At 38.2% G+C, this 25,746-nt stretch overlaps 3 protein-coding genes and 1 long non-coding RNA gene across 6 annotated transcripts in view; 2 read left to right on the top strand and 2 right to left on the bottom strand.

The window, feature by feature from the left end:
* Positions 1-17: 17 nt before the first annotated feature.
* LOC147871356 (uncharacterized) lies at positions 18-8,377 on the top strand. The gene is made up of 2 exons (XM_087339978.1): positions 18-335; positions 1,484-8,377. Exons 1-2 carry the CDS (start codon positions 158-160, stop codon positions 2,230-2,232), a joined length of 927 nt encoding a protein of 308 aa, XP_087196104.1. The 5' UTR covers positions 18-157; the 3' UTR covers positions 2,233-8,377.
* On the bottom strand, positions 3,318-8,695 carry LOC110833934 (nuclear RNA export factor 1). The gene is made up of 2 exons (XM_087339977.1): positions 8,386-8,695; positions 3,318-5,023 (listed from the first exon to the last, which is right to left on the bottom strand). Exons 1-2 carry the CDS (start codon positions 8,693-8,695, stop codon positions 3,438-3,440), a joined length of 1,896 nt encoding a protein of 631 aa, XP_087196103.1. The 3' UTR covers positions 3,318-3,437.
* A 4,423-nt stretch (positions 8,696-13,118) lies between these two features.
* LOC147871357 (uncharacterized) lies at positions 13,119-14,261 on the bottom strand. The gene is made up of 2 exons (XR_015532453.1): positions 14,012-14,261; positions 13,119-13,378 (listed from the first exon to the last, which is right to left on the bottom strand). It is a non-coding gene; the product is annotated as an uncharacterized LOC147871357 (long non-coding RNA).
* Positions 14,262-22,107: 7,846 nt separating this feature from the next.
* The window catches only part of LOC147871358 (pancreatic triacylglycerol lipase-like), a 125,126-nt gene continuing 121,487 nt past the window's right edge, over positions 22,108-25,746 (top strand). For all 3 annotated transcript variants that reach the window (XM_087339964.1, XM_087339965.1, XM_087339966.1), the window contains exon 1: positions 22,108-22,269. The gene's annotated coding sequence lies outside the window, so the exon portion shown is untranslated. The remainder of the gene's footprint in view (positions 22,270-25,746) is intronic.

A 25,746-nucleotide genomic window follows, 5' to 3' on the forward strand; every position in this document is an offset into this window, starting at 1 on the left:
AAATTAATTCAAACGTATACGCACATATCAAACCATCAAAATTTGGAACAATGTAGTGTACATTTTAAACGGAGTAGCGGAAGTGGGGCGAATCGCGCAAACGCAGCCATTCAAGTCAGTTGCTGTTCTGTGAGTTACAGGAGTGTGAAAGTACGCAATGGAGATATTCGACACTGAATTATTCATCCATGAAATTGAGGCCCGCCCAGCTATCTGGGATATGCGGTCAGAATTATACAGCAACAGGACAGAGAAAACAAAATCCTGGGAAGAACTCTGCCAACTGTTTGATGCCAACTTCAAGGAGAAGAGTATAAAAGAAAAAAATATTACGGGTGAGTTAATATTTGTTGATTTTTGTATATTGATACACATATTTATTATAAATACATTGTATACGTACATACGCGTAAGTACCTAATTTCAATATTGCATTCTGTTTTCTTGCCACTGTACAGCTCCCTCGTTTATGAAGTAATCTTTCAATATGTCCCGAGTAGTGATTGATCGTAAGTTGGGCATGTCTGTGTTTGCAATGTCTTCGAAACCACGTACGTGTAAAGTATCGTGGAAATTGTAGCCATCTCGTTGACGAACAAAATTATGTAACACACAACATGCTTTTACTATGTCTTCATCGAAATGTACAGATGTATTTAAAGGACGGTGCAATATCCTCCACTTACTAGAGAGTATGCCAAATGCACACTCAATGCAACGTCTATAGTTAAATATTTTTTTCGCAACATCTAAATGTTTCCCAGAATAGGGCCTTAACATGTGTTGTGAAAGACCACCAAATGCTTCATCGCCAACAAACGAATAGTTTACCGGTCGAGAGGTACCCATAACGGTAATTTCCTGTGACGGAGGGATGTTTAGTGATTTTCTTTCTATTTTCGTAAATAGTTCACTTTCTTTATAAATAGTTGAGTCCGATGCTTTACCGTAGGATCCGACATCCACAAATGTAAACATATATTTTGAGTCACAAACAGCTATAAAAGTACCATGGAAAAATAAGATTTATAATTATAATACAGGGATCCACTGTCTAATGGCTTAATTATCCTAATGTGTTTCCCATCTATAGTGCCCAAACAATTAGGAAAATTACAGTATTGTTGGAAGTCGCTGGCTATATTTCTCCACGAATCTTCCGTTGGTTCAGGGATGCAGACAGCTTTCAAGTGATGCCAAATAAGTTGACATGTTTCTCTCACAATCATTTTTGCTGTAAACAAATTCAAAATCACCAAACGAACATCCTATGCTTAGATACCTGGAAAAAAGAGAAGATATTAAAAATATAAACCACAGATGTAGATCCAATCAATAAAGTATTCCTTATGTTTAAACATGTAAGAAAAGAAATATACGTACAACTACGATGACACACACAAAACATCGCACTTCTACATTTCATAGGCCAGGTAGGATGACAAAAGTTCTTTATTTAAATAAAAATATTGTTTTGTTTCAGCTGCTAAATTGCAACGAAAATGGAAGAGTCTGCGTGACTGTTACAACAGAGAACGTGCGAAGCAAATGAATGTTAAGAGTGGATCTGCAGCATCAGGCAGGAAACAATATGTCTTCTTTGATCAACTTTGTTTTTTAGCCGTACTACAAGAAATAAGACCAGTTTCCGATCGACAACCAGATATTGGTCGAGAAGGAGATGCGGCAGAAGAAATAATCCCCCCAAAGAAACATAAAAAAAATGTCTCGAACACCGAAAAGGCCGAAAATGAATTGCTAAAAAGACTCTCGGACAATTTAACAAAGAAGAAACGTCATTATGATGATAATGATGATCCAGATCGGAACTTTTTGCTATCTCTCGTGCCTGATTTAAAAAGCATTCACGATGACTTAAAATTAGACATAAAGGCAGACATTATCCAACTTTTTAGAAGATACAAGACCTACAGACCAATACAAAGTTATCCACCTCAACCAGCTTATTATGGATGTTCAACCCAAGCACACGACCGTGACTACGACGAGTGGGGTCCTACTCCGGGTCCTTCGCGGGACTATAGGCTAAGAAATGTGTCTATTCAAGGTTCCACGAGTCAACGAAATACACTTACTACACTGGAATCAAGTCAACCACCCACTACTACATTAGTACCAACCGCATCACCTGCTTCATCTTCAGTTCTTTCCACGACAGATAGTTCTACACTTGAGGAAATGTTCAATGACGATATTGTTCCATCAGAATAATTTTTTTTTTTTCCAAATATTTTCGTTTCTTTCCAATATCCATGCATATGTACATACCGCCAAACCTGTCTCCCATGTACTACTAAAAATGTAACTTTGCAACAGTTCCGTTAATCAAATTATAACTTCAAACAAATACAGGCTAGCATAAAACCAGAACTCAAGTATGTATTATCATACTCACGCTACTAAAATTAAACAAACACTGAAAAAATATGTTACGAACTCCACATCAGCGTAGTAAGTTATAAAACTTTACTTACCTCAATGTAATAGCAAGTCTTTCTGCAGGAGGTATGCTTTCTCTCATGCTGGTATCTTGGCGTTTTAAACGATCTTGTAACAAGGACAATAATTCATTGAATATTGTCAAACTCATTCAAAAATACTTAAAAAAATTTATCTTTGTGCCTCGGTGGGCCCCAGAGCCGGTCTGGACGCAGAGGCTAGAGGAAAAATCCTCTGCCCCCATCGCGGATTGAACCCCGGTCGTCCAGCCCGTAAGTAGTCACTGAACTGACTTGAGTTATCCCGGCTCTACTTATATATATATGTAGTAGCTTGAAAGTACACATGGGAGGTAGGAAATCAGCTCACTTATCCAGTTTCAGAGGTCCCTGCTGCCTCCACTATTAGGGCGATGATGATGGAAGAAGCATGGACCTCTGAAATGTCAGTAAACTTCTACCAGGCTACACAGCGCAACAACACTGAAGACAGAAATCTTCATATTTAAAATTTACTGTCCACAGGCTTATATCACAAACTTGCCCAATTCCTTCTTCTTTGTTTTCAGCCTCAGATGAAAGTTCATTTACATGTCTAAAAGTCTCTTAAAACCCTTGAGAATTAGCCCGACAACTTTAGGTTTCACCATACTGACCCTAGTGGTATAGTTACCAACATCGCAGATGCCAAAAAGTGGAAGTTCCCAAAGTTAGTGAAAGAAAAATGGGGGTTGCACGTAGGCAGGATAACTGATCTCCTCAGTGAGGACAGTGCCACATGACGCACCAGTCCTTGCTCCTTTGTAGGGTGGTGGTTCATAGGGTAACATTAGTTTTTTCAATAATGACACAAATAAGAAAAAGGAAAACCATAACATTTAATGTATCAATTCACAATTTTTCACATGTATATTGAGACATACAATAGACTGAAAAATGCCCTTTCATAAGCTAACAAATAATTTTCTGATGATAGATTCACTTAACAAAAGCTTCTGCTGGTATTGTCCCTTGCTTACTCATTACAATTAACATATATATCGTTTGCTGAATATCCCAGTTGCCTTCATGAAGACACTTTCGTGCCCACTGCATATTCATTCCAGTCTGAGCGGCAAGACCATCTACCATCCGCTGCTTCATTCCATCATCTATAAGTTCAACCTGACGAGATGCTGCAACTGTAACCCGTGTGGTTGATGGTAACATTTCAGCTGGCCCTGAAGTTCTCAGTCCCACCTCAGTTTGGTTGTCCGTTGCGCATGTCACAGAGAGCTCCTCGTTCATTATGCAGTGACCTTGGCCATGAGGCACGATGACCAGGTCCCTGCTGAATGACCTAAGAAGTTGTTTTCCTGTGGGTCCTAGTTCCCAAAATAAGCCAGTCAGTGACATCAGAATCACCTGTGGTGTGAAAACTTTGAGGTTCGTGACAAATGAATTTGGAACATGCTGCGTCTTTGGCAGCTTGGAAAGACAGGCGATAATATCCCTTTTCCCATGATACGATGACTTCTGTCCTCTACTGTCATCTTTCACACTAAGAAAATTCAGGCTCTCTGTGACATGTTTTACAAACTCAGAAGTGTTTTCAGAACTCTGATCCTGCACATAAGTTGATGTCAGTGACAACATGGAATTGTCAAGATAAGCACCGGCCAGTTGTTCCCTGTTATTATTATCATAAAGTTGGTAGTACGCTGCCAGGAACCGATGGACGAAGCTTCTGCCTTCTTCTGGACACGAGTAGTTCTCATTAATTGTTGGCATCTGTAGGGGTTCACTAACATCAGGCTTGATCGGTGGTGACAGTTCAACTCCGTCAAGCTTCAACAGTTTTGGAAACCTCTTCTTCACGTCACGTATATATGCGTTGTGGTCTTGATATTTGTCTCGGAGAGGATTTCCATTCAGCATTAGGTCTTCTAGGGGCAGGCTCTCTAAACAGTCCAGTTGTTGCAAATCCTGTATCCTGTTTCTTCCAATGTGAAGGACTTTGAGCTTAGGTAATTTGATAGAAAGAACACTGAGGTCATGAAGCGAGTGCAGTTTGTTGTCTGACAAATAAAGTGCTTCCAGGTCATGAACACACTCCACAATGATATCCAGTACTACCAACATCACTTCGGGCATGAACAATGGTAAAGCGTAATTGTCAATTAGATCTGAATCTGTGTGGAAGTGCGTCAGGTCTAGGGCTTTTAGGTTAACATCGTAACGCTTAGCCACCACTGTCCTTATTTTGTCCTTTGCTGCAGAATCAATCACCACATATGGTAATCCAGGCCTCACTAATACCAACAGCATATATCCAGTCATAGTTGTGATTTTCTTGTTAACACTGGCCAACTTTTCTGCAACTTTGAAATCATCAACAAAAAATGAAGAATCTCTTCCTCGAACTTTGTAACTGAGTGGAATGAATACTGTTGGTGCAATCTTGGCCATTAATGTATTCACTATGTAGTCCTTGCTGTATTTGCCTCCGTATGGAATTGTTACGTTGTACCATAATGCATCCATTTCCAGAGGTCTTTTTTGTCTGACCTGTGATGGTGTATTATCTGAAAAGAGTAGATAGAAGAATTATTAATAACACCTATTCATATTGGGGGATTATAAAGCATGGAGCTCCTCAGGGTACAATATACTTGGTCCTCTGCTTTTCCCCATACATATCAATGATTTACCACTAACCATAACCCTCACTCTAAACCCATACTTTTCTCAGATGATACTAATATTATTGTTTCACATAAAGAAATTGACTGTTTCTAAATTCTGCAGGAATTATGTCTTTGCTAGGTTGAATAAGTGGATTGCAAACAATAAACTCACATTAAATTGTGACAAAATAAATTTCATGAAATATATTCTACTACCAACAATGACTGTACACATACATATTTTATTACGTTCCATGGATCCGTAAGATAGTCAGATGACAGTAGGATGTAGAATAAGTCATAATAATAATAATAATAATAATGCAAACAAAGGATTCACCTAAAGAAATAATAAGTTAAAATTAGAACTACCCATTACACACACAAGATAATTTATCACTTATCTTCATTGACAGAGTACTAACATCATCCTACTTCAAGTTCGGCTGCCAGTTCTACGAACAGACCGACAGTGTGGCTATGGGTTCCCCACTATCACCTGTCATCGCCAATTTCTTCATGGAGCATTTTGAAGAAATGACAGTGGACAGGGTGACCCTCAAGCCACTCTGTTGCTTCCATTACGTGAACGACACGTTTGTCATCTGGCCCCACAGTCGTGGCAAGCTCGCGGAGTTCCTCAACCATCTTAACAGCATTCACGAGAGCATCCAGTTCACCATGGAGACAGAAAAGGACGGCCATATCCCATTTCTCGACATAGATATCCACCGGAAACCTGATGGCTCATTAGGTCACAAGGTTTACCGGAAACCAACCCTTACCTACCTTTACCTCAATTCCAATTCCCATCACCACCCGTCCAACAAACAGGCCGTACTTTCGACCCTGGTGCACAGGGCTAAGGCCCTTTGTGACCACGAGAGCCTACAGGGTGAACTGGAGATACTCACCACCACCTTGAAGAAAAACGGATACAGCAACCAACAGATCCAGAGATCCTCAATCCACCGCCTCCTGAAAAACCAGCCTCGGTTGCCTTCCTGCCCTACGTTGGGGCGACCTTCAACCGCATAAGCAGGCTGCTGGCCAGGCACAACATCAAGTCTGTTGGTCTTCCGCCAAAGAAAATTCCCAGTTTTCTCCGCCGGTCAAGGACGACCTAGGACTGAAGACCCCTGACGTATACAGCGTTCCCTGCGAATGCGGCAAAGTCTACATCGGCCAGACAGGCCATTCCGTTGAGGCCAGGGTCAGGGAGCACATTCGGCTCGGGCTGCCCGGAAAGTCTGCGTTTGCTGAACATCGCTTCAACATGGGACACCACGTACAGCTCGGAGGCACTTCGTTCCTCTCCTCAAAAACCGGCTACATGGATTGGATAATCAGGGAAGACATCGAGATGGAATTACATCCCGACAACTTCAACAGGGAAGATGGACTTCACCTGAGCCGGTACTGGAAGCCTCTTATTCACACTCTTCGAGTGCAAAAGCATTTTTTGGTTAATAGATTTAAGCACATTGTCTGTTAGCTTGAAGGCCGCATCTTCAGTGGATACACCTTTCCTGAAGCCAAATTGTTCGGGACCAATATGTTGTTAGTATGCATATGATGACTTAATCTATTGTACATAATCTTCTCATGCACATTAGAAAAAGTAGTTAAAAGTGAAATTGGCCTGTAATTTGTCACACTAGTTTTGTCACCTTTCTTGTACAGTGGTCTTACTACTGATATTTTAAGGCAAATGTGGATTAATGGATGACTAATTAAACCTGAACAAGCTTTCAAAATTGTACTTGTTATTTCATCACAATCTGACAAGTTTTCTAGATTTGAGGTTATGTATTATACTTTTCATATGTTTCAGTGACTGGAACAATCTTAATACCAGGTAATTTTACAGGAAATGCACCTTTTAAGAATGAAACAGCATATTCTGCCCTGTTTGATATAAATTTATGCTTTCAGTAATTGTTAGAAAAAACTTGTTGAAGGCATTAGCCACTTTTCCAGGATCCTTTACTTTTTCATTGTTTATTAGAAGAGATGGCATCTGTTCTGATAAATGTATTTTTCCTGTCTCCCTTTTTATTATATTCCACGTTGTTTTTATTTTATTGTCTGATTTTGCTATAAGTCTACTGTAATGCTGCTTTTTAGCATCTTTTATAACATTGTTCAGAATTTTACAATACTTAACATAAAATGCTCTTGCATTTGGGTCTCTACTGTTCCTACTGTAGATAAACAGACTCCTCCTATGCTTCCAAGATACTTTTATTCCTTGCGTAATCCAGTCATTCTTTATTTTGCCTGTACTTTCATATGTAATAGGAAAACTAGCTTCAAAAATATTTATAAAAGAACTGAAAAATGAGTTAAACTTTTTGTTGTTATCATTGACTTCATAAACAGATTCCAATGTTTCATTCATCAGAAGAAGCTGAAACTGCATGATTGTTTCATTATTGACTTTTATTTTCTTCTGCTACAAAGGTATCAAGTTAGTATCTGCAACAATATTATTAATCTTAATGTGCTGGACATCGTGGTCTGAAGACCATTTATTATGGAAGGAGAAGAAGTTGAGCTAAGTCTTGTTCTATCCACAATCCATGTAGCGGGTGTGAGGATAAGACAATCGAAGAAGTATAAACAACCAAATTTCTTAACCTACAAATTGACAGTAACTTAAAGTTGGAAAAACATATTCATTACATTATCCCTAATCTTTGCCAGCATGCTTCTACTTAAATTGTTCTTTGCAGTAGGAGGAGTGAGACAGGAGATGCTATTTTTAGATGATACAGATACAATCTTCACGTGCAAACACTAACCTTAGCAAATACCAAAAAGGTGTTTACAGTATTGTAACTAATCTATTCAGAAATCTTAAAACCTTGCATAATGTGTAGTGTATTAAAATATAAAGTATGTATACAAACAAAACTGTTTACATACTTTCTATTCAGAAATTTTCCCCTATAGAAAGTCTGAATCATGGTACAAGAAGTTGAAGCATCTCCTATCTCAAGCCTACTCCATAGAAAAATTTATTTCAACCAACAATTCTCAGCTGTTACAAACACATGTAAGCAAACGTGGTTATTTTTCTAGTGTAATTATTTTGATGGTAATGTTGTAATTGACTCCAAATTGCTGTCATAACTATGTAATTTATATTTGTATTAGAAACAAGTATTCTGTTTGTGCTATGACATTTTCTACTTCCTTGGCCCAGACCTATGAAGGATCTATGGAATGTAAATAAATTATATTCTGTTATGATGTACCTCTGTAACCAGAAACCATCCTTCCAATTCTGCTTCCTCTGTAACCGGAACTTGCTGTCTGATTACGGCATCTCCCAACATATGGGTTGAATCGTCGAGAACGTTTTTCACTTTCTGGTGTGCTCATCTCAACATCGTCTTGACAGATAATGGAACAGGGAGCCACTTTCAAAACTGAATTTGTACGCCTTTCATTGTGGTTACGCTCTGAATTAAAACGTCCTCTTCGCATGACCTTATGTTTCACACGCAAATCTTGTGTAGAAACGGATGTGCGTACCCTTCGTGCTGGTCCTTTCGAATTCCACATTCTTTTAAGGTTATTGCAGTTTTGTATTATAATAATAAAGTTTTCAAACTTTATTTCTTCAAAATGCAGAAAATATTTTAGGAGCGGCACTGTCAAACACCAGATACTCCAACACACGCAATCAGACTGTTTGTTTATACGATAAACAACAATCACCAAGCAATAGCATTGCGCAACAATGAAGAAACCATTGTAAGAAACTGATTGTTGCGCAATCTGCGTAGATGCGACCTTGAGGCGGAAAGAAAGAATTTGCCGCCAGTCTGCGCCACTGTCTTCATGACACGATTTTGTTTACAGCTGTGTGAAGATTTTTTAGTTTGTCGTGTAGTGCCATCATAATAAGTTCGTTATTTGTGGTTAAGAACGGAAATATGTACAATACGAAATTGCTATCGTGTTTTGGTGATTTAAAACGAGTGCAGCACCTAAAAACAAACAAAAATTTTTCTCAAACTGGGAAACAAAACATGGAGTTCCCCAAGGGTCAGTTTTAGGGCCCTTGCTTTTTATAATATACATAAATGACCTTCCTCCAACAATAAATACTTTAACAGAACCCATAATATTTCTTGATGACACAAGTGTCTTAATTTCTAATAAAAATTTTGATGATTTCTGTTCAACATCAAACATAGTTCTGTCTCATATGAGTAAATGGTTTACTGCTAACAAGCTGGCCCCAAATCTAGATAAAACGAATATAATAAAATTTATAACAAATAACTCACCACAATATGATTTAAGTATTGGTTATAATGGGAAGTATATACAAGAGTCAATAAGCACAAAATTCTTGGGTTTGCAAATTGATAATCACCTAAATTGGACAAATCATATTGATGAACTGATACCTAAGTTAAGTGGCGCATGTTACGCAGTTAGATCACTGTTGCATGTGAGAATCACCGACGCACTCAGATCAGAATATTTTGCCATTTTCACGCTATAATGAAGTATGGAATAATTTTTGTGGGTAATTCATCAAACAGAAAAAAAAATTCACTTTACAAAAGAAAATTATTAGATTATTGGCTGGTGTAAGACCTAGAAATTCATGTAGAAGTCTTTTTAAGAGATTTCATATTCTCGTTAATGAACTTTATTGTAAATAACCAAGAACTCTTTCAAACTAATTCTGCTGTACATCGTGCCAACACAAGGAATAAAAATCAGCTTCATAGACCAATTGCCAACCTCTCATGTTTTCAGAAGAGTGCATATTATGCAGGGATCAAAATTTTCAACAGTCTACCATCAAATCTCTCAAGTCTTGTAAACAAAAAGGCACAATTTAATCTAGCATTAAAAAAATTACTTAATTACACACTCCTTTTACTCTGTCGATGAATTTCTAATGTTTACAAGTAAGTCATAATTTATCTATTGTATATAATGGGTGGATTTATTTGTAACTTATCTCTACTTCATGTGAACCCTTTGTTTGTATTTTTGTGACATTTATATAATAGTGTGACTTGTACTTGTATAACATGTATTGTATTATTATGACTTATTCTACATCCTATTGTCATCTGACTAACTTATGGATCCATGGAATGTAATAAAGATGTATGTATGTATGCTGCTAGTCACCTGACGATAATGAGGTCATCTTTGATGCCAGTCAGGACCACTTGGGCGCAGAACTTTTCAATCATTCAGAAGTCACTCAGTTGCAGGAGTGTGAAAACTTTACATTTTGGATTGCTGCTTATTCATCTGCTCACTAGTGAGAGAAGTCTTTAACAAATCATGTCGGTGGTAGCAGCAAAATTAAATGTTCCATATCCAAAGATAATATTTATGTTGCGATTGGGCAAAATATTGTCAATAATTAATTCATTGCGTATTGCTTGTTGTATGGGGCATATTTTTATGTACATATCTATAAGTGTTTGTACTCCTTACTTCAGGTAAACGCCAAATTATATCCCTATTATAACTATTTTTGTATATTGAAAATGGTTAAGAAATGATGCTGAACTCTCGTGGTCATAATACGAGATTAATGTTGAAAGAGTTCTCAATACTTCCCATTAATTTAAAAATTATAAGTAGTGAGAAAACTTGTCATTACAATGACAAACATTATTTAGTGACACGTCCTGTATGAGAGTTAAAAAAGGAAGTTCGACAGCAGTTTTTGCATTTGTAATATCTTTGGGAGACAAGCGCTGAACGGTTTAATTTCTCTGTGGTTACAGATGACTGAATTGGACATTTCAAAAGTCATTTTATTACATTCATTTAACTTTTTTCTGCATTCATTGTGGAATTTCTTCACTTGTGGGAGGAACCAGACTGACATCCAGCATCAAAGTGCCAAGAAGAGTGACATTGATCATGATTTCCAGTGAAATTCATGTTTAGTAGTTATGCTTCAAATAATTCAGAACTAGTTTAATTTTAAATTAGGCTTTCCTTTATTTCACAAAAGGGAGCTCCACAGAGTGAAATTCAGCAGACTAAAATAATATGCAGTATTTTTTATTGATGTGAAGTTCGTTTTACTCGTGTAGAAAAAGTTCAGGATTCTGCCATCTCCTTTGAAGGGCTGCCATCTTGGTTTGTAACAGTGGAATTCATACTGCTATGGTATTCCCAGCCGTGTATTTTATTTATTTATTTAGTGTTCTGTCTGACGACAGGTCCATATGAACAGGATCCTTCCATCCTTTTCTCGGACTGGGACCTGTTCATATATGTTCTTGGCAGATGATCCAGAAGTGGTTTGCCATTGCCTTCTTCTGTGTGTGAATGGAGTAATTGTTGGGATGCCACGGAGGAAAACTCCGTGTTGCCTAGACCACGGCCTTGCCCATTTTAATCACAACGTCATATATTGTTTTCATTGTTATTGATACATTGCAAAATATACAGATTCCAAAATATTGAAATTTGAGAAGCAGGAGAAAAATATGATTTCATGTTATTGTCTGATAATTTAGAAGTATAATCACACATCCACATGCAGATTTCAGTGGATGACGATGTCTTCTGGCACAAAAGTGATGGTTTTTTGAGATGCAGTTCATCATTTTAATAAGGCAAGTTGAATTGTCTTTAGAAGCCTAATTCTGAACATTAACCCCTTGCTGTTCTATATAAATGCACTGTACCCTGGCTTTAATAAAATGTCCTTTTTGGCATTACGTTTCAGTGTGTTACATGGAGTAGCAAGAGATGTTTTATTTTGCTACAATCTACTGTAATAGGAGTTTGATAATTCCCACCATTTTACTATAATTAGATTCCTTGAAGAGTGTGTACACTGTGTGTATTTTGTAGCACTGCATTTCAGCATTTTTAATATCATGATTTTATGTTTTGGGTTTTCAGAAGGTTGAATTTACTGGAATCAAAGAAAAAGGCTTGAAAAATGCAGTGACAGAAGTCCATGAAACAGTCATGCTTGAAAATGAGGTTAATTGACTTTGAAAATATTTTGTTGCAAAGAATTATGAAAAACATTCTTTATGGGTAAATATCATTTAGCAGTAGCACCAATTTTGAAAAAAAAGATATTGAATAATTTTATTTTATTGATTTGTTAAATTTAATCAGTGTGGGGTGAAGTGTAACAAAGCCCCCACTTTATTTGTTATGCTTTATATTTGTTGCAATTGTTATTGTGGTATTTTGTTGGAATATCAAATTTGTTAAAATAAAGTCAAAATGAGAAGAGTACTGAAATGTTGTAAATATTTTAATTTATATTGTCTGCTCTTTTTGTTATTAGTTTATAAAGGTATTTTTTCTAAAAGTGAGTCAAAATGTAGATTATGTTTTAAAGCCAATCCAAATGCTACTGTCAAGGAAGATGCTGAATTAATAAAAATTACTTTAGAAATTAATTTTACTGCAGGAAGGCAAACACTTAATTATATTAAATTTTGTATACACAAGAAAGTGTGAGTTTTCATCACTGTATATGTTACTTTAAAGAAATTGATATAGAAAATTTAATTCGAAGTCTTTTAAAGAATATTCTCGGTCATTAATTTTCAGCTCAGATGCTAAATATACCATCATAACACAATTAACTATGTTTGTACTAATGTTTGCAATTCCTAGCTACCAAATTTTGGTGATTGTTATTGACTTTATAAGAGGCCAAGTCAGTGCTCTACCTCACTTCACTGTGCTTACAAATCAGGATCGCTATAGGACATAATGGGTTAATTTCTTCCATCATCTGATTTTGGCTTAAGTACCTGAGTGATAACACAGAACTGCACTCATTCCAGTTCTCCTTGTGCTGAAAGTTCTGTGATTCATGCTGCCATTGCAGTAATAATACTTATCTGGACTGCCTTCCCTGTAAACCCTATTCTTTATAGGTTATGTGTAGTAAATTATGAAAGTGTTATTGTTCAGTGTTTCTCAGTGACCAGATATCAAAGAACATGGAAAAGCATCATGACTTGAAATTAACTTATATTCTCTGGCATTCTCATAAAAACAAAACAGTGCATATATGACATATAGTGGGACAGCTTTACTTTTAATTTTTTTTAATATAATCTACAAGGCCATCTCCATCACTTCAACAGTTGGTATCGTTCTCTTCTTCCTTTTGGATGGTAATGAAACGACTTCTGAGGAATATGAACAGTTGGCATCCTTGACATGGGTTCAGTTTGTTGTAGCTGTTTTCTAGTCAAGGTCCGGCACTCACTGCTGTGAAGAAGACATGGTACAGACAGGCCTTTTAAAATTTCATTACTATTTCCTGATTTATACAGTCATGCCAATTATATAGATAATATAGATAAACCTTTGTAATTTGTTCTGTATATCGAAATTTCTGTTACTGCCTAGTTGAAAACCTACATAATTGAAATTCATAATTTGTTTGACTGTGGAGATGGCTGTCTTCTAGCTTCTTGTGCCATCAGGGTGATGACTCATCACCCTGATGATGAAGGATGCAAGGACCTCTGAAACATTCGTAAACTTCTACTTGACTACACAACAACCCAGAAAACAACCATCTTCAGACTCGCTGCCATGAATACCGCAAATCCTACTTTTTTTTTACTGTATTATTATTCATTCCTGTTTTTGTGCAAATAATTTATTTTCCTTTCTTGGCCAAGATTTTTTTCCTTCAAGTGGAAATAGTCAAATTATACTTGAAGTGACACGGATTTTTACAAAGAATCCTCTGAAGCAGTTAAAATCATTTGGTCATCTGCAAATAAGATTGTCATCAACAGTTTCCTTTTAAAAAAAAATCGGTATCTTTCTTCCATTCTATTATGGCATGGTAAGATTAAAACGAATGGGTTATAATTGGCATAAATGGCTTACTTGGTTAATTAAAAACTTTTCTGTTATTTCTTCCATCTCCAATCTCAGTGATAAAGTTTGTTCTAAAACAGACTGGATTATTTGTATGAGATGTCGTAGAAAGCCTTTCATGCGTTTTCCACAATATAATCTTGTTTAACATGTCAAAGGCTTTTATGTAAACTACAAGGGCAATATAAACTTGGAAGACTTAATTATGCATTAACCTTCATTTCCTGTGTCGTAAAGACGGAGTCGAAACATAGTTTAATACCAATTATTACCACCAGATCGCTTGTACAGTAGTTTCATTACAGATGCCGATAGATGGCAGAAGAATTTATGTTTGACATTATAGACCACGTGCATTGCCAACTTTTAACATTGAGTTGCTGATCTACATGTGGATGTTATTTCTAGTGGCAGTGGTGTTGCTCTCACCGATTTAATAAGTTTAAGTGCTGAGGGAATCATTTAAATATACAAGGAAGTGAGTACGTAATAGGAGGTTGCAGAACGAGAGAGCTGAACTTCACCATGATCGTATTGTTTCCACTAAACACGAATTGGAGGTGAGTTAGGATTTTCGGGAGCCTCTTTCCCAAAACTCTCTCTTCAAGACGTCATCCTCCAATAAAACAATAATATGCCGGCTCGCAGCGTTCTTTCTCATCGAGAACAAAACGTCTTTTCAAACTTGCAGGAAGAACATAAAATTATTTGCATTCCAACAGTCAGAAACTGACACTAGAAATTTTACAGTTAATTTGTACATAAATTTGTGTAAATATATGCATTTTATAAATGAATTTAAGGGCAGAAATGTTGACAAAGTGGAAAACAGTCGTAGTAAACTATTTTAAATGCATATTCTGGACCTGTCGTTGAGAAGAGCGTGTTTGCTTCTTTAGTTTGTAAATCTGTTTCATATCATGAGTGCTGCTAGAGTGTTGAGTCACAAGCCGCGACAGGTGACTGAACCATTTCTTCCGCCATCTCTGCTCTCATCCTCAGGGCAGATGCGAAACGAAACTGGTCCTATGTAGCGATCTCGCCGATGGGAACTGTTTCTGGATTTTGGTTTCTCTTGCATTGTCAATTTTGTGCATCGATTCTGTAGCAAATAGAATGAGATCATGAACTGCAAATTTTATCACATTTGGGCTTGTCTACTCCTGAAATAGTCTGCCTCAAAATTTAATTTTTGCATTTCCCTGAAAACTTGTTTCGTTTGTGAATGCTGTTTTATTCAATTTTCGTCTTGGACTGCCCCTGTAGTGAGCCATGGTTCGGAGTGACCTATCTTCCCCATCTCCGCGATCTTTGGAGCCACAGGCTTCGATGCCCTTACGAGGCAGTGCGACGGGCAGTCTGTGTGTGTTCGCCGGAGAGAGAAAGTCTGAAGAATAAATTTTAATGCCTGTTGTGAGCTACGTCTAATCTTTTGTTTGATTTTGGTCAGAACGCTGGCCTTGTAATCCTGGGGTCTCGGGTTCGATTCCCGGCGGTGCCCGAATTTATAACTTGTGTTGGGCAAGGCCGTGGTCTAGGCAACACGGAGTTTTCCTCCGTGGCATCCCAACAATTACTCCATTCACACACAGAAGAAGGCAATGGCAAACCACTTTTGGATCATCTGCCAAGAACGTATATGAACAGGTCCCAGTCCGAGAAAAGGATGGAAGGATCCTGTTCATATGGACCTGTCGTCAGACAGAACACTAAATAATAATAAGATGAGGTGGTCTAGCGGTTAGAACGCTGGCCTTGTAATCCTGGGGTCTCGGGTTCGATTCCCGGCGGTGCCCGAATTTATAACTTGTGTTGGGCAAGACCGTGGTCTAGGCAACACGGAGTTTTCCTCCGTGGCATCCCAACAATTACTCCATTCACACACAGAAGAAGGCAATGGCAAACCACTTTTGGATCATCTGCCAAGAACGTATATGAACAGGTCCCTATCAGAGGGAACTTGTTCATAATGTCACCAGGAGTCTGCTCCGACACGATGATACAAAATAAAAAAACAGCCGAAGCCTGAGCAGAGTGAGTTTTGTTTGACTTCTTCCTGATGAAGACCCCGAGTCTGAAGAAGCAGCTGACTTTTCTGACTCCGAGCTCGCCTGGGCACTGTGAGGTAATCTTAAAGCTGTACACGTCAGAACACATGAAAGCCTGTCTTCTGTTGTTCGTTCAGTGGTTGAGGAACGAATGATTTTAGGATCGGTCGTCACTCACCGTGAAATCTTGCGCATGCGCGTATATCGAATTCCTAGCAGCGATGTTCTTTTCGTCGGTGTGGACAATAGATGGCTCTAGCAGACAAAATCAGGGTTGAGTAGAAATTGTGCAGAGGCAGTGGGCTTGTCACTCACTACTTAAATGCACTATACGAGCAAGACGGGGCTAAGTAATTGTCTCGGAACGGAAAGTGGAAATTATTGAATGACTTCGCCATGTAATGTACAGTGTCTTACGTAGCTTGCCTATTTAAGTAGAGTGGACTGTGTAGATGTAGTTACTGATGGATGACTGTAGTTGAACTGTCTGACGATCAATACAAAACAGGATCCATCCCTTAAAACTTGAAAAATGTTAATTAATGGCTGGTGTAGAACCTAGAAAATCACGTAAAAGTCTGTTCATGAGTTCAGAGAGCTTAGCGTATCCATGTCAATACATGTTCTCATTAACTTCACTGTAAATAATCTAGAACATTCTGAAACTAATTCTGCTGTACACGGCGTAAACACAAGGACTAATAATCAGCTTCAAGAACAATTTTCTAACCTTTCATGTACTCAGAATAGTGCATATTTTGCAGGAATCAAAATTTCCTACAGTGTTTCGACAAGTCTTACAAGTCTTTTAAATAAAAAGGCACAGTTTAAAGTAGATTTAAAAAGGTACTTGATTACACAATTAATTACTCTGTCGATGAATTCTAACCTTCACAAATAAATCGTAATGTTCATTAAGGTCTTCTTGTCTTAATATAAGTGGGTAGTATAATTTACCTACTTTATGTTATAGGCGGATGCATTTGTGTGAACCCTTTGTTTGTAATATGTGAAATTTTATAATAATATGAATTTTGCTTGTTTTACGCAAAAGCAACTCGTCGTTGAAACTGAAGCAGTAACGTGTTTGGTTCATGTCTGAAAAACTTCATGATTATTTAAAATATTTGAGAGTGTTTCATCGTGAATCCTGAAGTACCACAACAGTTATACTAACGCAATTCCAGTATGCAGCCCCCCTGTTTCAAGATCATCATTATCTGCTTAGAACAAAGGTTTCAGATAGTTTCGTTTTCAACATAATCTTTAGCATGAAAAGCTACGATTAATTATGTCTACAAAAATAAGAGTTGTGTGTTTTAAGCAGGGCTGTGAGTTCGACTCCTTCATAAAAGCTCAATATGTAATAATAAAGAGATATCATCACCACCACGTAAATCATCAGGCTACTTTTTAGAATTATAACCTGTTTATTTATTATTTTTTATTTAGTGTTCTGTCTGACGACAGGTCCATATGAACAGGATTCTTCCATCCTTTTCTCGGACTGGGACCTGTTCATATACGTTCTTGGCAGATGATCCAGAAGTGGTTTGCCATTGCCTTCTTCTGTGTGTGACTGGAGTAATTGTTGGGATGCCACGGAGGAAAACTCCGTGTTGCCTAGACCACGGTCTTGCCCAACACAAGTTATAAATTCGGGCACCGCCGGGAATCGAACCCGAGACCCCAGGATTACAAGGCCAGCGTTCTAACTGCTAGACCACCTCATCTTATTATTATTTAGTGTTCTGTCTTACGACAGGTCCATATGAACACGATCCTTCCATCCTTTTCTCTTCTCGGACTGGGACCTGTTCATATACGTTCTTGGCAGATGATCCAGAAGTGGTTTGCCATTGCCTTCTTCTGTGTGTGAATGGAGTAATTGTTGGGATGCCACGGAGAAACCGGGGAAGCCTAGACCACGGCCTTGCCCAACACAAGTTATAAAGTTCCCTTATGCGTTACGTGCCCCACCCGTCAAATTTTCCTTAATTTGACCATCATGATAATATTTGCTGAAGATTAAAAGCTCTGCAGCTCCTCATTACGTAGTTTTCTCCAGTCCCCTGTAACTTCATCACTTTTGCGTACAAACATTATCTTCAGCACACTGTTTCCTGTGTGTGCTTTACGATCGTCATATTTTTTTGTTTTTGTTTACGAAGTTGGACACACGAGGCGCTCAAGTTCGTCGTGATAAAGCGATGCTCAGTTCAGTGGACTCCAGTGGAAACAGACTTTTCGATCGAGAAAGTAATTTCGATGTTCGATTTGATGTGTCTACGATCGATTCTAACAGTGAGAAACCTCGTCGTTATCAGAACTTCGCGACATAACATTCACGAGGTGCCGGAACGACCATATGAAATCCTGACTCCTTAATTGTTTTGAGGAGTTTACTTTGAAGTAATATCAGATAGTTGGTGCAGGGATTTTTGGAAAAATCCTGTGACGCAGTTAAAATACTTGGTCGTCTGCAGATAGCAGTGTTGTCAACAGTTTATTTATTAAGAAATTCGTAATTTAGTGCCATTCTGTAATAGCATCGTCTAAACAATTTTTTAAAAAGAATGACCAATGATAATGTCGTATTCCTTGGGTAATTAGAATTTTTAAGATATTAAAAAATACATATAATGGGACTGAATTAAAAATAGAATTACTAACCAAGGAGTGAGACCGGGGGTTAGCTAGTCCCCGACGCTTTTTAATAAAAATAGGCGTATGGACGATAGGGTTTGTCGGTTTTTAAAAACCGGGTTTAGAAACCGGTTTTTTGGATAAATTTGTAAAATTCGAAAACCGGTTTTTAAAATTTAAAAGACCGGTTTTAGATACTAGAATTAATATGAAAAAATTAGTTGATTAATTAAAAACGTTAATATTTTGACTTGAAATCGCCTCGGGCACAAGAATATTGTAGTAAAACTAATCTTCATGAGTCAGGCGAATGTTTTACATGCAAATCCACAAACGCGTTCTATTTCTAATTTCGTGAAAAAGGGCAGTTTAGACGTAATGTAACCGTCCCTTTCCTTCCACCTCACGTCACACTACTTGTTTAGTATACTCGTAGTCGTAGCCTGGTTTGCTCATATGGTTACAGCTTCTTGACGTGGGATGTGTAAAGATACAGAAAGGGATTGTTGATCATGGTGTGATGTTGTCGGTGAGCACGAGTTTCCGACTCCCTGGGAATATACGGGAATTCGAAGGTGGAGCAGGTTTCTGCACAAATGGACGACAAAGTCTTTCTGTGTTGCACTGATCGACGACACTTTATTTTTCCTTAATACGCGCAGGAACATATATATCTTAAGCACTATTCACGGAGGCAGCTGGATGGCTCGGCTGTTCCTTTGTTCCTTCGTACGTTTGTTAAGAAAAACACCCCCGCTCAACCGAAGGACCAAAACTTTTTGAGGGCGCCCCGCAACCACGGTCGCCCTTAAATACCCCTGCATTACGTAATTTGTCATTGAATTTGGCTTAACAGCTGCAACCTGATTCGTTCCTCCACAACGGCGGGAACGCGTCTTAAGCTGAGCTCAAAGTCAATTGGTCCATCGCAATGATGCGATGGTCGTAATGCAGTCTTCACCCCACATCTGGAAGGCGTGCATTCCAACTCTGGGGTGGCTTAAGTATTTTGTTTGTTGGTTTATGTTTGGCTTTTTTCAACGCCAGGCTCCCCTTGGGACAGAAGGAAGGCCGAGGAGGGTGACCCGCAAGTGGCCATGTGGGGCCACATTCCTTCAACTTAACATGTTTAACAAAGCCAAAATTAAGCATTCAGTCTAATTTAGGTGAAGTAAGGCGTTCCAAAAATCATGTAATTACACCTTCTTCGGTTTTCTTATAAGCCAGATCAACATGCCGAAGCCTGGTTTACCTTTCATCTCAAGGCTCAGTCCGTTCGGGAATTGAACCACAGACCTGGACTGGCACAGTAATTATAGCAAAACTTGCTGCAATGGATGGATTGTCCATTAATAGCATTACAACAAGCTCGTTCATACTAGAGTCTTTGCAACAACGGGGATGTTCATTACCAAAAAACAACTCTCGAGTAATGGATCTCATTCATGTGTTTTATGACAATGCCAAATGTGAAATTATAAATGAATTGGATTGTATTAAGAAGAATGGGAAAAAATTCTCTATAAATTTAGATGAGTGGACTATGAAAAATAAATCGCAGATATTTGAATAATAACGTACACCATTTTGTGGAAGATTTTAATTTGGGCTCAGTTCCAATAGCTAGTTCCTGCGATTCTAAGAAAACATTAGAATTAGTTTCTGAGAGGCTACAAATTTTTAACTTGGATCTAGCAACCGACATAATTTATAATTCATATTTTGTACGGATTTTAGTTATTTTAGTTTTTTATTTGATTTTGTATAGAGTATATTTTATTTTGTTATATTTTTGTAGTTTTATAAATATTAAATAAACTGAAAAAATCTAAAATAAGTATAAATATTTTTTTAATGTTTTAACTATATTTTGTTTTGTTTTTTTGTAAAAAATTTGAAAACCGGTTTAACCGGTTTTTTTGGAAATACTGAAATTCGAAAACCGGTTTTTTCAAAAGTCGGTTTTTGTATAAACCCTATGGACGATGTTTAAAGAGAATAAATTCACGTATTAAATTAACTGGTAAGATCACAGTTTATATGCCGAGCTCTGCCGATGATATGGTGATAACTGCCAAGATAGCAAGAATAACTTGCAGAAAAGCGTCCATGAAAGACAACAAATTGAGCAATATTTACAATTGTAAAACCCCAACCACAGAAACAAAGTTTACGGATTTTCGAGGAAAATTCCCAGTTGGATAGAAAAATAATTCAGTCATAGAGCGAGTTTCTGGATTCAAATATTTGGGCCGAGATTTTTCGTATAAACATAACGAAGATTTAAATAAGAAAATAAATAAATTTCAAGATATACTTGGGACAATTTGGAGAACGTTGAAACGAAAAAAAAAACTATTAAAGAGAAAAATTAAAAGCAGAATTTGATAATTTTTTTCAAACTTTTTTAAATTCTGGAACTCACTCATATCGATTCGGAGACCGTAAAATTATAAATGAAAACGATCGATTGAAACACTGTGACAGTTCATTAAGAATTTTAATAAATTTGGCCCTAGCAAGTCCAAACAAGTTTTACAGATTTCTCGAGAATTTTCTTTAGACATCAGTGAAATGCTTTTCGTGAGCAATCTGCCAAAATCAAGTTTATTTTCTGTTACGATTTGCATGTGCCCCTCTGAGTCTTCGTCAGTAAGATTCATCCAAGTTCTTAATTTGACCACCGTCATGAATAATTTCTGTCGCTACTGAATATACATTAATAATCGTCTTATCAAATGTCAGATTATCTATTTTTTTATTTCATTTTCCACAGTGTCATGATGTTGCAATGTTTTCGCCTGCCGCGGATTCAAAACCCCCGTGAAAAAGTAAACATATCTTTGTTTTCTGTGGCGTGTAACGCCTTGGATCGCGTGAACAATCAGATCGTTGAAAGAACGTATGCCCTTCTTCCGTTAACCCTCCACCTTCTTCGTGTGGTGCGTGACTAAGCATGTGTCAGGTGTAACTTTACCTTTAATTTGCTATAAACTTTATTTAAATGAAGCAGGCCCGTGCCGTCAACAATTGTTTTGTACCGGAAAAAAGTTTTAATGTTCAACTGATCGTAATCTGTGATAAGTGTGTTTGGTATAAGCCGTATATCGATTGTGGGCGGCTGCCGCGAGCAATCGATACACGGCTTTATAGATTCGATATTATAGTAGCTGATTTACGCTACATCACATGTATGTGTGTATATAATTTTGTTATCCGCGTTTCTTTTTGTAATTATTCTCTCAGTCTGCATTTTAAATCGTGGGCATTCTAACAAATATAAAGAGATAATAAATTAGAAAGAAACGGGAAGGGAGAGTGGGGACGCGTCATCTATTGGTGACTTGCTGGTTCAGCATGTGACCACTAGGAGCGCGGAATGTTGCTTCTTCATTCGTCTGCTATGCTCAGTTGTTCTTCTGAAGTGCATCGGTGAGGTACGTTAGTTCGTGGCGGTGAGGTGTTTCAGATTAGAAAATATAATTAATCATTCGTGATTCTAAAATACGGTGACAGAAACTTCACTTCTTACAACCAGATGGACCTGACTGACGCGTGATTGGTGCTTTATAAGTGAGTAATGTACTGAATTCATTAAACTTTACCGCTATATATTTTTAAACAAATGGGTTTCAAAGTGCTAACTATTTAATATTTACACTGTGTATTGCTTAATTACCTCTGTGTCTTGAAACTAAGTTAACTGATCAATTCTGACATCGTGTCAATTCTTAAATTTTGTGAACTTGGTGTACAGATTCTAACCTCAACATATTTATGGATTAACTCGCTATAATCTATTATTTTTATTGCCTAGATTAATGTTTTGTTCAACTTAATTATTTTTCTAAGTTGATGGGCGTATACATTTCGGGCGTTTAACTTACTTCGGTATTCCTGTGAGATTTCTTAAATGTTTTTACGTAATATTGTTACGACAATTATATCAAAACAGAATGCAGCTATTTAAGCAAATATGCAGTGCATTGCTGTGGTCAGATTTCGTAGGTAACAGCAGTTACTTACAGATTAGTTAAAAATTTTGACAGTAGGAATATATAATCTGTTGGGCCCAATCGATAGAATTAAGGTCCGGAGATAGGGATTAGCTCTATCGATTGGACTCAACAGAGTAGGTATTACTGAAGATGGAGATAGAGTCCCATCTCCGAAACGTCGTGCAATTTTATTGTTTTATTAGAAGATTGAAAATATCCAGAAAACTTTTTATTTTAAGCACGCAGACGTAACATTTGTTTGAGAATACCGATGGGTCGTCACTGCCTCAGGTTCGAGCCAAAGTTTTTGGCAGTCAGGATAGCAGAAACGTCCTTCAAAGTTTACGCGGTTGCTGTAATCTCCTGCCGTCTCTTCTCAAACGTATGAACACGGTTTAAGCTCTCTCTGACCTCGTCTGTATGCGACTCCCTTACATAAAACATTCATCTGAACAGTCAACATTTGCAACGTAAGTCATCAGTGCTAAAGCAGTTCACTGCCACTTCGATTAAATAAAGAGTTGCCTATTCAATCTCGTGAAGTTTTGTTGACATGGGGTGTCGCACGCAGACCCAGGTTATGACGAAAGGCGACTTAAATACAACAGCAAAACTTAGTTGTTAAAACATGTCCTTCTCGAGTCATGCAAGATCTGTAAATTTTTGTGTTGGTTTTCAGATTTAGTCGATTAACAGAAAACAAATTCACGTTTACCAAACCGTTAAAGAGTTTCAGGGCTGCGTAAATTTACTGCGTTATACGCCATACGTGGCCCCATTTATCTGATTACATGCATTAAACACAAAGATTTCATAATTATTATTATTAGAGTTGCTAATATTATATCAAGAGGAACCCAGAAGTTTTACTAGAGGCTGGTAGACAAGTGGGGCTGGAAGTAAATTCAGAAAAAACTAAGTACATGTTGGTATCTCGTCATCAGAAGACAGGCGGGCAAAATTGTCTTAGGGTGGCTAATAAATCCTTTGAAAGGGTTACAAAGTTCAAATATTTGGGAACAACAATAACAAATCAAAATGATACTTGTGAGGAAGTTAGGAGGAGACTAAATTCCGGAAATGCTTGCTACTTCTCAGTCCAAAATATTTTGTCTTCCCGTCTGATTTCTAAGAACCTGAAAATTAAAGTATACAAAACAATAATCTTACCTGTTGTTTTGTATGGGTGCGAAACATGGTCTCTCACTCAGAGGGAGGAACACAGATTGCAGGTGTTTGAGAATCGGGTGTTGAGGAGGATATTTGGGCCTAAGAGGGAAGACGATGGGGCGTGGAGAAAACTGCACAATGACGAGCTTAAAAATCTGTACTGCTCCCCCAGTATTGTGAGGATGATTAAGTCGAGAAGAGTGAGATGGGCGGGACATGTAGCGCGCATGGATGGGACAAGAGGTGTGCACCGGGTACTGGTTGGGAAGCCTGAGGGGAAGAGACCTCTGGGGAGACCTAGACGTAGATGGGAGGATAATCTCAGGCGGGATCTATGGGAGATAGGAGTTGAAGGAAACTGGATTTTGTTGGCTCAGGACAGGGTCCGGTGGAGGGCTTTGGTTAGTTCGGTGATGAACCTTCGGGTTCCGTAAGCCATCTGGTTGGTTGGGTCCACTATTTGGGAAGCCTGAGGGGAAGAGACCTCTGGGGAGACCTAGACGTAGATGGGAGGATAATCTCAGGCGGGATCTACGGGAGATAGGAGTTGAAGGAGACTGGATTTTGTTGGCTCAGGACAGGGTCCGGTGGAGGGCTTTGGTTAGTTCGGTGATGAACCTTCGGGTTCCGTAAGCCATCTGGTTGGTTGGGTCCACTATTTGGGAAGCCTGAGGGGAAGAGACCTCTGGGGAGACCTAGACGTAGATGGGAGGATAATCTCAGGCGGGATCTACGGGAGATAGGAGTTGAAGGAGACTGGATTTTGTTGGCCCAGGACAGGGACCGGTGGAGGGCGTTGGTTAATTCGGTGATGAACCTTCTTGTTCGGTAAGCCATCTGGTTGGTTGGGTCCACTATTTGGGAAGCCTGAGGGGAAGAGACCACTGGGGAGACCTAGACGTAGATGGGAGGATAATCTCAGGCGGGATCTATGGGAGATAGGAGCTGAAGGAGACTGGATTTTGTTGGCCCAGGACAGGGTCCGGTGGAGGGCTTTGGTTAATTCGGTGATGAACCTTCGGGTTCCGTAAGCCATCTGGTTGGTTGGGTCCACTATTTGGGAAGCCTGAGGGGAAGAGACCGCTGGGGAGACCTAGACGTAGATGGGAGGATAATGTCAGGCGGGATCTATGGGAGATAGGAGCTGAAGGAGACTGGATTTTGTTGGCCCAGGACAGGGTCCGGTGGAGGGCTTTGGTTAATTCGGTGATGAACCTTTGGGTTCCGTAAGCCATCTGGTTGGTTGGGTCCACTATTTGGGAAGCCTGAAGGGAAGAGACCGCTGGGGAGACCTAGACGTAGATGGGAGGATAATGTCAGGCGGGATCTATGGGAGATAGGAGCTGAAGGAGACTGGATTTTGTTGGCCCAGGACAGGGTCCGGTGGAGGGCTTTGGTTAATTCGGTGATGAACCTTCGGGTTTCATAAGCCATCTGGTTGGTTAATATTACATATTGAGAATTACAAGCATGAAACGTGAATTATGGAATCATTTACATTGCCTAAGTCATTATTTTTATATTATCCTTAGTAACAGGATTAAAATTTAATTCCTCTGAAGAAAGCCTTCGGCTTGAACATCTCCCGAGGTCCTTAAATAATTTTTAAAATATTTTGTGGCAAGATAAAATGAATGAGAATGATGAGCCCAGATTTTTAATATTCACAGCTTCTTTTTAAAATTTAATTTGCGTTTTATTAAGTAGGACATAGAGGACAAAATTTGTGGCTGATATTATTACTTATATTACAATTTATTCTAGTAACAAGATTTATCTTTAGTCTAGAGAATTTCATACGATCGTTTCTCTTCTCTCGCTGTCTTTAATATTTTATTGATGGGATTCAAATGTCTGTTGTATAGAGTAATTACAAAATAGT

This window comes from Zootermopsis nevadensis, unplaced genomic scaffold (assembly GCF_977971745.1).
Source record: "Zootermopsis nevadensis isolate Lab colony 2312 unplaced genomic scaffold, Znev_1.0 Znev_ptg000058l, whole genome shotgun sequence".
In the NCBI taxonomy this organism is placed as follows: Eukaryota; Metazoa; Arthropoda; class Insecta; order Blattodea; family Termopsidae; genus Zootermopsis; species Zootermopsis nevadensis.

Bases quoted from the DNA above. Each gene is read 5' to 3' on its own strand.
- LOC147871356 (XM_087339978.1), top strand. From the start codon at position 158: ATGGAGATATTCGACACTGAATTATTCATCCATGAAATTGAGGCCCGC. The intron at 336-1,483 runs GTGAGTTAATAT...GTTTTGTTTCAG, and splicing joins AAAAGAAAAAAATATTACGG to CTGCTAAATTGCAACGAAAA.
- LOC110833934 (XM_087339977.1), bottom strand. From the start codon at position 8,695: ATGTGGAATTCGAAAGGACCAGCACGAAGGGTACGCACATCCGTTTCT. The intron at 5,024-8,385 runs GTACATCATAAC...TACTCTTTTCAG, and splicing joins GATGGTTTCTGGTTACAGAG to ATAATACACCATCACAGGTC.